This window comes from Odocoileus virginianus, chromosome 9, assembly GCF_023699985.2.
Source record: "Odocoileus virginianus isolate 20LAN1187 ecotype Illinois chromosome 9, Ovbor_1.2, whole genome shotgun sequence".
Lineage (NCBI taxonomy): Eukaryota > Metazoa > Chordata > Mammalia > Artiodactyla > Cervidae > Odocoileus > Odocoileus virginianus.
In genome coordinates this window covers 67,111,447-67,123,148 of record NC_069682.1, presented here as the reverse complement: position 1 = coordinate 67,123,148, position 11,702 = coordinate 67,111,447, and the positions used below count along the sequence as shown (strand labels likewise).

Genomic DNA, 11,702 nt, shown 5'->3' with positions numbered 1-11,702 from the left:
CTGTGTTTCAATAAAACTTTATTTATAAAAACAGGAGGTGGGCTAGATTCTGGCTTATGTGAATAATGTTTTTATGGCAGAAATATTAATAAGCACCAGTGCTGTTGTTACTGAACCAAATTTCTGCTTTCCCACGTGCGGGAGAGCCAATTTACTTACACTGGGTTCTGGTGAAGGAAAGGGCAGTGTTTACTGCAGGGAACCAAGCAAGGAGCCCAGGGCAGCTAGTCTTTTAAAGACCCAAATTCCTTGAAGGCTTTTAGGGGGAGGTTTTTAAAGACAGGATAAGGGAGGGGGCTTCTGGGGTGTGTGATCAGCTCGTGGACATGCTTCTGATTGGTTGGTGGTGAGGTCATCAGGAGTCAATGTCATCAGCCTTCTGGTTCCAACTGGACTGGGGCTACATGCTTGTGGGCGGTATACAGTTAACTTCTTCCACCTGGTGGGGGTTTCGGTATCTGCAAAACAGCGCAAAGGACATGGCTCAGAGTATTATCTATAGCCCCTGAGGAAGGACTAAAAGTCCTTGAATTTGTTTAACAGCTAAACTATTATTATTTTGTACTGCTTGACTATTTTTGGAGAAGGCAATGGCAACCCACTCCAGTACTCTTGCCTGGAAAATCCCATGGACGGAGGAGCCTGGTAGGCTGCAGTCCATGGGGTTGTAAAGAATCGGACACGACTGAGCGACTTGACTTTCTTTGACTATTTTCCTTTCTTTCTGTATTTTCTCACCTCTCTGAGTAAATGTACTCTTTGGACCTCAGGGAAACCCAGGAGGCCACAGTTTTTCTACAGACAAGAGGCAGGCAGAGGACCTAGATCAAGGGCTCTTCTGGGAAGTCCCCATAGGATCCTGCTCCGCTACACTTTCTGTCAAGACATGCAAATATAAATAACTCAAATGCAACTAAAAAACTGTAAGTATTTTTCAAGTGGAACCTCACGACTCAACAACTTTGTTCTACAAAAACATGCATTATCCAATAATACTGCTGCACCCCAAAGCGGGACTTTACAAAGGACCTTACAGGTGGCAGTGTTGCTGAGTTCAAGCTTGTAATATTTGCTGCAGGACAGGCCAAAAAATCCAGAGACAAGTTGCTGGAGTAAGGAACAGCAACTTTATCCAGAAAGCCAGCAAGACGGAGAAGATGGTAGCGTCCCAAAACACCAGCTTGCCCTCAGTTAGAATTCTGGCTTCTTTTATACTAAAAGGGGAGGGGGTAATTTCAAACATTTTGTGGTTCTGGTCAAACTCCTGAGGGGGTATACTAATTTCTTCTTTCCTGCAGCCATTCACAGGTGATGCTAAACAAAGGTATTTTAGCATAACACTCATCTGGGAGGCAGGTTTCCCAGAAATGGGCCATTATGTATAATTTAAGCTTATAGGCAACATCCCTTTAGTATTAACCTGTAATAGAATGCAAAGATTCTTCCCTATTACAGTAGTTTGCTGACGCCTGCTTGAGTGCAGCACTGTCTAATAGAACTTTTTGCTAAAAGCAACCATAGGCAGTACACAAATGAATAATAAGCACGGCTGTGTTCCAATAAAACTTTATTTAAAAAGAAAGCAGGCAGTGGGCCACGTTTGGCCCACAGGCTGTAGTTTGAGCAGTGCTAGTAGATTTTTCTGTGTTAATGAAAATGGTCTATATCTGTGCTGTCCAATATGGCAGCCACTAACCACATAAAGCCCCTGAGCACTTGAAATGTGGTTAGTGTGACTAAAGACTCAGTTTCTAAATTCTGTATTTAAATGACTAGAGGTACCCTGCCCAACAGCAAGGAGAGAGAAGGCTCCAGTGGAGGGCCACTCCTCAGCCGCCTCCCTACACAGGGTGAAGCCTCTTTGAGCTTCCTTGTGGATAAGAAGGGGATAAAACAGTAGCTACATCACCAGGCTTTCCCCATGGGTAAGTAAGGCATCCTGGCCCAAGGTGTCTTCCCCCTGGTCCTTTGATCCCCGCTGTAGAGCTGACCATCACTGGGGGCAGAGGGAGGGGCTGGGGAGATGGAGGTCTCCTCTGGATCTTTGTTCGGTCTTTACCACTAGACTGCAAGCTCCAGGAAGGCAAAAACCAAGTCTACTGTACAAGCTGCAAACCCACAGTCCTGCCACGGCACATGGCAGTCAGCCAGCTCCTTTGTTGAAAGAATATGTATTTCAGGCTGCCCCTCAAACTATGCTTGAGGGATCTGCAGCTAAAGTGTCTGAATACTCCTATCTTGGCGCCCCCAGAGCTGAAAGGGAAGTCACTGTGTAGACAGGGACACCAGGGCTGAGAGAGGGCTTGCCCACAGTCCCCCGGGATTAAGGAGAAGGGGCCACCTTCTTGAATGGAATTGAAAGGGGGTAGGGGGCCCTCTGAAGCCATCACAAAGCTCACCCCAGACCCTGGCCTCCTTGCTTCAGCACTGACACTGAAACTGGACCTGAGCCAGGAGTGAATATGTGGTCAAGATCCCCCAGCTCCCTGGGCTGATGGGGGCAGATGGGAAAGCAGCCCCTCCTTTCCATTCAGCACTGAAGTTCCTGCAAAGGAGGGTGGGAGATGATGCTGTCACTCTCCACGAAGTCCCTCCTCTGAGAAGCCAGTCATCTGTGGCCCTGAGCCACCCCTCCCCTCAACCTCCCATCAGCCAGCAGCCCTGTCTTACGTGTCCAGGTGCCATTTGAGAACTTAGGCTTGTGGAAAAGACCCAGGAGACAAACCACACCCCCACCGTGTGAAAAGCATCGCCTCAGCGGCTGTCTCAGGGGGCCTTGGCAACTGGCCGTGGGCAGGAAGTGCCTCTTGGCTAGAGAAGTCATTTATGGAGCTATTCAGGGAGGTGATACAGGGAAGGGCCTTCCAGGAAGAGGGAACGGCAGGTGCAAAGGCACGGTGGTGGGACCAGAGTCAGAGTCTTACTGGGTGGTGGGTTTGGCTCCTGAAGAAATAGAGGGATCAATTTCCAGGCAGAGGGTGACAAGCAAAACACAGAGAGCCCTGGCTTCAACAGGGGCAGGGACAGTCCAGTGACAAGGGCAGGTGATGGTCCTACTCGCCAGCTTGGTTACCTTGGGAGTGGAGTTTTTTTTTTTTTGTTTTTTTAATATTTATTTGACTGTGCCAGGTCTTAGTCGTACCATGCAGGATCTAGTTCCCTGACCAGGGATCGAATCCAGGCCCCCTGCATTGGGAAAGCAGTCTTACCCACTGGACCATCAGGGAAGTCCCTGGAGTGGAGCTTTATTTTGGGGCCACGTGAACACCACTCAGCGGGTTAGGGCAGCAATATAGCACCTTTAGAGTGTGGATATGGGAGGGTTTGTGCTCTGAAGACACTATTGAGGAATGCGTTTTGTGCTTTTCCAGAAAGTTTGAGAGAGGGCATGAAGTGGAGCCAAAGGGAGCAAGGACAAGTTATAAGAAATCAGAAGCTCCCTAGTGGCTTAGAAATCTCCTGCTTCCTGGGTCAGGTCCTGGGATCAGCCATGTCCAGAGTCACAGGTCATGGGCTAGGGTCAGGCCCTGCTAGCAACTCCTCTGCCTGAGACAAACCTTGGATGAGGGTTTGACGGACGCTGTAGTCAGCTGTTTAGCTCTGAGTAGAAGGGATCTTCCCAACCTAGCTGTCCTGAGAGCCAGTCACCTCTGTGCTCCTAGGCACATGGTTTAGTGCCCTGTTGAAATCTGTAGAATTATTAAGAGTCTCTGAGGTAGCTGGTCCACTCCCGGGCCTCCTCATAGATGAGCACTGGCTAATCCACGACCTAGTCTAAGTCCTTCACCGTTTGAAGGTGGTGGGGGAGCCAGACAGGAGTGGGAGAATTAGCCTGAGATTACAAGTGCAGTGTGTGTGTGTGTGGGGCAGTTAATGGGTCTCCATTCAAGGCAAGTGTCCCACTGCATCTAGGGGGAACTGGGGTACAGGGGAGAGAAACTGTGTTCTCTGCCATAGCAACTCAATCCAGAGCCCCCCGTAGCCATGCCTGACTTTTGTATTTCTCCCCAACAGTCTGTCCAATCCCATCCTTGGAATCCCAACAAGATGAGGCAGGGATGGGGTGGGGTGTAGGGGGCTGGTCAGGTTTACAGAGTGTGAATCCCTTGAGCTTTGCCCAGAGACCCTTCTCCTGGCTTTTACAACCCAAGCCCCTAGCCAGGACCAAGCGGCACTTGGTGTCTTCCATGAGATCTCCTGATCGCAGGAGGGCAGAGTCGCTGCCTGTGGGCTGCAAGGGAAAGCCCGGACTCTGATCGATGGCTTGATGGCTTTTAGGCTTTCAGCCTCAACCGGGTCTTTGTTCAGACCGGGAAGAAATAGGAAAAAGCTACAGGGTTCTGTCTCCGGAAAAAGGGGAAGGGCGAAGGCAGCGAGAGGCTGGGATGCCTCACGGCCAGTCTTCGCCCCCCTCCCAAGTTGGGGTTGGCGACAAGAGGGAGGTGTGGGTGAATAAGAGGGGTACCTGGGAGGCTGATGAGGTGGGTGGGGGGCGACTGTGGTGCACCGATGCACCCAGAAGTGTGTGTGTGTGTGTGTGTGTGTGTGTGTGTGTGTGTGTGTATCTATCTGTATGTGTGCTGGTGGTGCGGTGACGACTCTTACATGGAATTCTCATCTTAGGGCGTGCCGGAGACCCTCGTTAGTGGACACCTGCTTCTGTTCAGGGCAGAGGCCCCTCCCATCACCCCCATTCACCTGGCTCCACATCCCGGGTCCAAACGGCTGCCTCCGCCTTCCCCCCTTTCGCACCCGTCCCCCACTCACCTGTTCGCCCACTCTGAGTTCAAACGGCAGCTCCCTCTCTCCCTCCCAGCCACCGCCCGCCGATACCTGCGCCCCAGCCCGGCAGACAGTGCACGCGGCGGCTCGGCTCCGGGCGAAGAGGCGAGGACCCCGCGGGGAGCATGGGTGCGGGGGCGCTGCGTGTAGGCGCGTGACTGTGCGAGCTAGCGGCCCCGAGCCGGCTGGCCGGGCTAGGGTGCGCGGGGAGCCCGCGTGGGCCAGGCGCGGGCGTGTGCGAGGCGCGGGCGTGCGCGCGAGGGTGTGTGCGCGGCCGAGGCGGAGCGCCGGGCGGGCGGGCGGCGGCGGCGGCGTTAGGACTCCGGGGACACCGCCCCCCGCCCCGCGTCCCGCCCCCGCCCAGCCTCCCGCCTCAGTTCGCGCCGCGCCTCGGCTTCGAGCGCAGCGGCGCCGGCTCCCGGAGCCCAGCGGCGCGCACCCCTGCGGCCGCGCCGGCAATGCGGGGCCACCCCGCGCCCGCCCCAGTCCCGGCCCCAGCCCCCGCGGGAAGGGGCTGAGCCGCTGCCGCCCGGATGGCGAACCTCGCCGCGCTCGCCTTCAGCCTGCTCCTGCGGCTGCAGCTGCAGCCGCTGCCCGGCGCCCGGGCGCAGAGCGCCGCAGGTGAGTGCGCCCCCGATCCCCGCTCCCTCCTCGGCGCATCCCGGCGTCCGCCGCTGGGTCCCGGGCGGAGAAAGTTGTGCAGGCTCGAGGGGTTTGCCGGAGCCCGGGTCCCCGCCTGCAGCCGCGGGCTGCCTCGTCCAGGCGCGCCCGGGCCAGCGTGCCTGGCCCTCGGCGTCCCTCGGCCCGCCGCGTTCGGTCAAGTGCTCCGCTTTACTTTCCTGCCGGTCCCCGGGCTCGAGTAACTTTCTGCGGCTGCGGAGAATATTTCCGCTCGCCGCCTCCCACTTGTCGGAATCTGTCACTCGAGTGTTTGGGGCGGCGAGATGAGAAGCGGCATCGACGCCCGAGGTGGTGGTGGGGGGGAGCGTCCTCTCTCCGCAGCTTCCAGGGCAGCGCGCGCTTTTCGTGGGGAGGACTGGTCGCCAGCAGGCCGAGGCTGCCAGGGAGGTGGCTTTTCTTTTCACCCGGGAGATCCAGGCGGCTCCAGACTTGCTCTAACCATGCTGCGCCCCTGAGCTTGTCCTTACGCCGCTGGAAGCACCGCGGGGGTGTTCGTGTTCTAGACTGAGACGGCGAGCCCTCCTTTCTACCCCGTGGTTTTCATCCCAAGTAAACGGGCGCCCCTGTGAAGGCCCTTTCGGTGTCGCGGCTTTGACCTGTGAGCGTGTCTGCTCCAGAAAAGTTTGGGGGACTCGTATTTAGGCTTGACCGTGGGAAGGAGGCGAGTACACGTAGTTCCCCTAGTGTGTGTGGGATCACCCTGGCGGCCTCCTAGTGGCAAGCTGGCCTGTACCGGAGGCCAGCAGGACCTGGGGTGGGTGGGGTCTTACACATCCCAGACCCCACTGGAGGCAGCTTCCAGCCCTGAGCTCCCCAAAGGGTAGGCGGTGGGGGAAGGAGAGAAGGGTGGAAGTAGTGCAGGTATGCTTGCAAGTTCGGAATCATTTTGAAGTTTCTTAGCACCAATTAGCTCAGGTGTGACCACGCAGAGGGGAGATTGCCGGGATCACAGGGGCAGGCAGAGATGAGCAGGTGGGACTTAGGATAAGATGCGTTTTGAATTGATGACTAGCCGCGGTGCCCATCTATTATCACGCTGAAAGCGAAGAGAAAGAGAAAGAAATCGTGGGCAGTGTAATCTCCTTAAATAGGCTGCTTCCGAGGCTAAGAGCCGCTGGAGTGACCTTCCCTGGGAAATGCACTGGGGTCTTCCTTACTCCAAAGTGGAAACTGAATATGGGACTTATGCGAAGGGGGACAGCCTGCTTCGTGGCTGGGAAGTTAGGTGACTAGGACACTTCTTTTGAGGTGTGTGAAGCTGAAAGGTTGGCTTAGCCAGTAAGAGAGGAGGGACAGCCACACATCATTCTGAAGATGGTGCACAATTCTGTTTCCCTCGTTTCAGATCTGTGGTAGGTGTGCTAGGGCAGGGAAGGAAGGAGGGTACTTGGGGGCATTCCTGGGGACCCAAGCACCACTCATGACTTACATTTCCCTATCCTCCAGGGCCTGGGCGGCCTGCCACCCGCGAGTGATACTCACGTTCCCTCCGCGAGAATCAGTATCAGAAATATTCCTCCACGGGTCTCGCAGCGTTCTTGGGCAGCGTGCGGTAAAAACCGTCCGGGCTTGGGAAGCTGCCGGATGCTGGAAGCACGCCGGTTCCGGATGCTCCCGCCAGGTGGCGCTCGCCCACAACTGTTAAAATGCAAATCTGGTTGCTTTCATCTCCGGAATAGAACTTCTTTTCAATTTTTAAATGAGTAATGTGTTTATTCAGCAGCCTTTTGTTAAAACATTTAGAGAAGTGTGAGGAGCGAGCACCTTTTCTTTGTTTGCTCTTCGGAACACTGGGGAAAGGAAAGCAATCCTGGAGTGCAGTTTGGGAAGAAATCTGCTGTTAGGGAACCATGTTTCTTTTGATTTTTCCTGAGCAGAGTGGCTTTTCTGCAGACCCCGTGAAGCATATACTTAGCAAGTGGCTGCGTTTGTTCCAAGGACTCCTTAAACGAGAGGGGATTAGCTTGTGTTGGAGATTTGATGCATTCTGAGTCTCACTCATTTGTAAAAATGGGAATTTTCCGTGGTATCTCCTCTCTCTGGTTTAATGCTAACTAGACCATTTAAGTTAATTATTTTTCCCAAGTTTCTAACAGCTGCACTTGTAGATGCAGGAATGCTGCGAATGCTGACTTTTAAAAACGGACTTATCTTCATACTTTATTTCTAAATGGAGACATTTTGATATCCAAATCTAGTATAAATGTGACTCAGTTTGATTTCTTCGAAAGAATCTGATTTAAAACTTTTGGCAAGTTTGGGTAAATAATATGTTTAAAAACTCAGTGGTGTGCTCTCCATAGTCTTTTTGTCTGGAAATTCCCAGTCTCAAAAGCAATTTCAGTTTGTAAGCTTACATCCAAGTACACAGTTGGGGTGATATGTTTTGCTGTAACATGTTGGTCACGGTGTCCAAAAGTCAGTGGTGAAAGCTTGTCATCAAAAGGCAATTTCCTTCTTCTTTCTTGTGAGATGTGTTTTATGAGCCAGGATGATTTTTGTAAGGAATGATGGTTTAAAAAAAAAAAGAGAAAAGCATTTAAAACCAGCCTCTGAAAAGTGTGGCAAAAACATGGTTTGGGATGAGGAAAGAAGGAGACAGTTAAACAAATGGATGAGGGAATCATTCATTTATGTACTAGTGGGTTTTGGCATCTGTACATTGAGAGCAAAAACGGATCTGAGACGGACTGACTTGTGATGGCAGTTGTTAGCGATGTAGTCGTTTAACTTGATAATCGTTACCTCTGGGGAACTGTTAGCAGTACAGTCAAATTTGACTTTCTCTCCTGGATTGCTTGATTTGTTTCCTAATAAAAGAACAATTAACGTGCAAACCTGGCTTGGATTCTGTTTCAGCAACAATCGCAAGCATGTTCGTAGCGAAAGCAGACCACTGTCTTGGGTTGCAACCCACTGCCTTTCTCCTCTCCTCTTCTTGCTTAGCCCCAGCGCGGCTCCTGCAGGCTCCAGACTGCCAGCTGAGACGGCGCCCTCGGTAGTAGTGTAACTGTCACCTTTCAGAGCCACGATCACAGGACATTACAGCATCATTCTTTTGAACACGGGATACTCCCATGACACTCTGACAGTGTGTTGCTGTGGAAACAAGAGCAGTGCCATATAGGTGGTGGGTCCCTGATATATATTTATTTATGGTAATGAAGAGATGGTGGAATCTCATGGCAACTATGGTGTGTGGGGGGGGAAGTTTAACTCAGGAGGCAGCCTGATTGAGCAAAAAAAAAAAAAGAGTATGAGCTTTGGAGTCTTAAGTCCTCAGTTTGAATTCTGCTCTTGCCTCTTTCTAGCTGTGCCAGCGTGGGCAAGTCATTTATTTACTCCTCGAATCCCCAGCTCCTCACCTGTCGGGTGAGAATGAATATAGCTACCTTGCTGGATTTTGTCAAGACTAGATAAGATGATACACTCAGAGTGAGTGCATTGTACAGCTTCGTCCTGAAGGGGCGCTTTTTCTCGTACTTGCCCTGGCATTGGTGTATGTACGCAGGCCAAGGGGACACGGGTGTTAAGCTCAGTTATGAATTGAAAATTAGCCGAGTTTTGGTGATGATTTTTAGTTCTTCTCCTTTGTTTTTTTTTTGTCAGGGGAAGTTCTTGATTCTCTGCAGCCACTTTTAGAAAGATTTGGAATGAAACAGGTGTTACTAATACATCTGGCCGTTCAAAGATAGGCTTGTTTGTGTCCAAGCACACATCCTGTAAATGAGAACAGATAGAAAACCAAGCAGTTGCATGATGTAACAGGCAAGCGACTGCCTGTGTCTTCTCTCCCTTCCTACCACCCCCCTCACACTGTCTTCCGTGCCTTCGGGCTCTGCCTCCTGCTCTGTTTCTATCTCTTACCTAACCTAGAAATCAAGTGCTTGGCACTCTGGGGCAGTGGGGAGAAAGATGCTTTGTGCACTTGACAAATAAGCAAAGACTAAGTAAACACATGGAGGGATGTGGCATTCCAAGAAATAAAAAGCTATGAGATTATTGAAAACAAACCATGCCTGACAGGTGTAACAGCATTTGCAGGCACATTACAGAACTGGGGCTAGGAGGCAGTACCCATGTAGATATTAGAAAGTAGTTAGAGTGTCTTGTGAAATCTTATAAAGTGGATTCAAATTGGTTTGGAGAGGAAGAACGCCGCAGGTTTTTTATGGATTAAGAGCAATCAGAGGCAGCCAAAGAGATGGGGGATCCCTGGTGGTGTGTGCAGGTGGGACAGGGTGACCAGTGGGGGTGATGGCCTTCAGCATCGGAGGTGGCTTTGCTGGACACTCTGAGTTGCCTGGAAGAGGGAGAAATGACCATGATAATAATTATTTATTGTCTATCAGTAAGAGTTACAGGTGCTAAAAAAAATAGAGGGGTGTAGTGAGGATGTAAGGCATAGATCCCAAGAGATCTGCCAGAACTCAGCTGTGAAAAATGGGAATTAATGTGTCAAAAAGGCAGAGTGTGAAAAGGTGAGGAGAAATGGTGAGCCTTCTGGCTGGTTTTATTTCAAAATGTCAGCACTATTTCCCTTGGAGTATCCTAGGTATTATTATTTACCCAGGTGAAGGCTGCTCCAAAGTCCCAACCAGATCTACCATCAATGGGTGACTGATCCATGGAAGCGAGTCCACAGCGTTAGACTTAATTTTTCACCCTGGAGTCAAACTGCTGAAGTCTGTCTGACACACATACACACATTCACTGGTACATGAGGGGAAGAGTTAGAGACTATTTCCAATTTCTTGAATATTCAGCTTACAATTTTCATTTCAGGCTGGATGGGGGGTGGTTGGTAAAAAAAAATGGTGACGCCACTTCAGTAAGCAGTTTGGCAGTTTCTTTGAAAAGTTAAACACACACGTGCCATAGGATCCAGCCATTCCACTTCTAGGAATGTACCCAACAGAGATGAAAACATATGTCAACACAGACACGTACGCGAATGTTTGTAGCAGCGTTCTTCATGGTCGCCAAAAGCTGGGAACATTCCAGATGTCCCTCAACTGGTGAATCCATCCAGTGGATTACTACTAGCAAGAAAAAGGAATCAGCTGTTGATACTAGGCTGTAGCATTGGATGAACCTCAGAAAACATTACATTGAACAAAAGAAGCCAGATGCAAAAGATTACATATTACATTAAATATTCAGAGAAGACAGCTCTGTGGAGACAGAAGGCAGAACAGTAGTTGCCCGGGGCTGGGCATGGGCGCAGGGATTTGTAGCCAGTGGGCATGAGAGAATGTTTTAGAGTAATGGAAAGATTTGAAAACTGGAGGTGGTGATGGTTGAGTAACTCTCTAAATCCCAGCTCCTGGCTTGTGATATGAACTTCGTAAGTTACTTCACTGTTCTGAACCTTTATCTCTGCATCTGTGAGTGGGGCACACTAGTGCCCTAGTGCTTCAAGAGCCAAAGTAATTCCTGTTTATTGTCAAGCTCGGTTCCTGGCATGAAACGGGCACCCAGTAAACAGCATCACTCTTACTTATGCCTTTCATGTGTGCGTGCATGCTAACTCGCTTCAGTTGTGTCTGACCCTTTGAGACCTTATGGGCTGTAGCCCGCCAGGCTCCTCTGTCCATGGGATTCTCCAGGCAAGAATACTGGAGTGGGTTGCCATGCCCTCCTCCAGGGGATCTTCCTGATCCAGGGATTGAACCCATGTCTCCTGAATTGGCAGGCAGGTTCTTTACCGCTAGTGCCACCTAGGAAGCCTTGCCAGTCTCCAAAATAGTTTGTTGCACTTGTTTTCTACAAGGCTTTATTTGTGGTGGTTCCCTCCACCCCCTTTAGGCTCTTTTGGCTGTGAATTAATAAATCAATGAGCTAGCTTTTCCCTCTCATCAGTTTGGCAAAAATGAAAAAGTTTAAGACTATTAAGTTTTGACAAGGATCTGAGCAATTAGGTGGCTTTGTTCATTGTTGAGTAGTGAATATTGAAATAGCTTTTCTGAGTGCTCATTTGGCAATGTCTGGTAAATTTGAGAATGTGAAAGTTTTCTGCCTGGAGTGTTGTGGTAGGCTTTGGATTGGTGGTGGAAGGGGAAGGAATAGACCATTCATCCATTGTCTTTCTCATTAAGCCAAGGATGTAGAAATTGGGAAGCCCCCTACTCGGGGGCAGATACATGTTTTTGGCTTCTTAGTTTCCTAACAGGATGAACAGCTTTTAGGGGTGAGGAAAAAAGTTCCATCCTTGCATTTTTCTGTCTTTTGGGGGTTTC

At 50.7% G+C, this 11,702-nt stretch overlaps 1 protein-coding gene and 1 long non-coding RNA gene across 17 annotated transcripts in view; one reads left to right on the top strand and one right to left on the bottom strand.

The window, feature by feature from the left end:
- Window position 1: 1 nt before the first annotated feature.
- LOC139036776 (uncharacterized) lies at window positions 2–4,919 on the bottom strand. The gene is made up of 2 exons (XR_011489632.1): window positions 4,834–4,919; window positions 2–458 (listed from the first exon to the last, which is right to left on the bottom strand). It is a non-coding gene; the product is annotated as an uncharacterized lncRNA (long non-coding RNA).
- A 383-nt stretch (window positions 4,920–5,302) lies between these two features.
- The window catches only part of PTPRT (protein tyrosine phosphatase receptor type T), a 1,083,381-nt gene continuing 1,076,981 nt past the window's right edge, over window positions 5,303–11,702 (top strand). For all 16 annotated transcript variants that reach the window (XM_070472652.1, XM_070472647.1, XM_070472651.1 and 13 more), the window contains exon 1: window positions 5,303–5,403. In XM_070472652.1, the coding sequence (XP_070328753.1) occupies window positions 5,316–5,403 (88 nt within the window). In that variant the 5' untranslated portion in view covers window positions 5,303–5,315. The remainder of the gene's footprint in view (window positions 5,404–11,702) is intronic.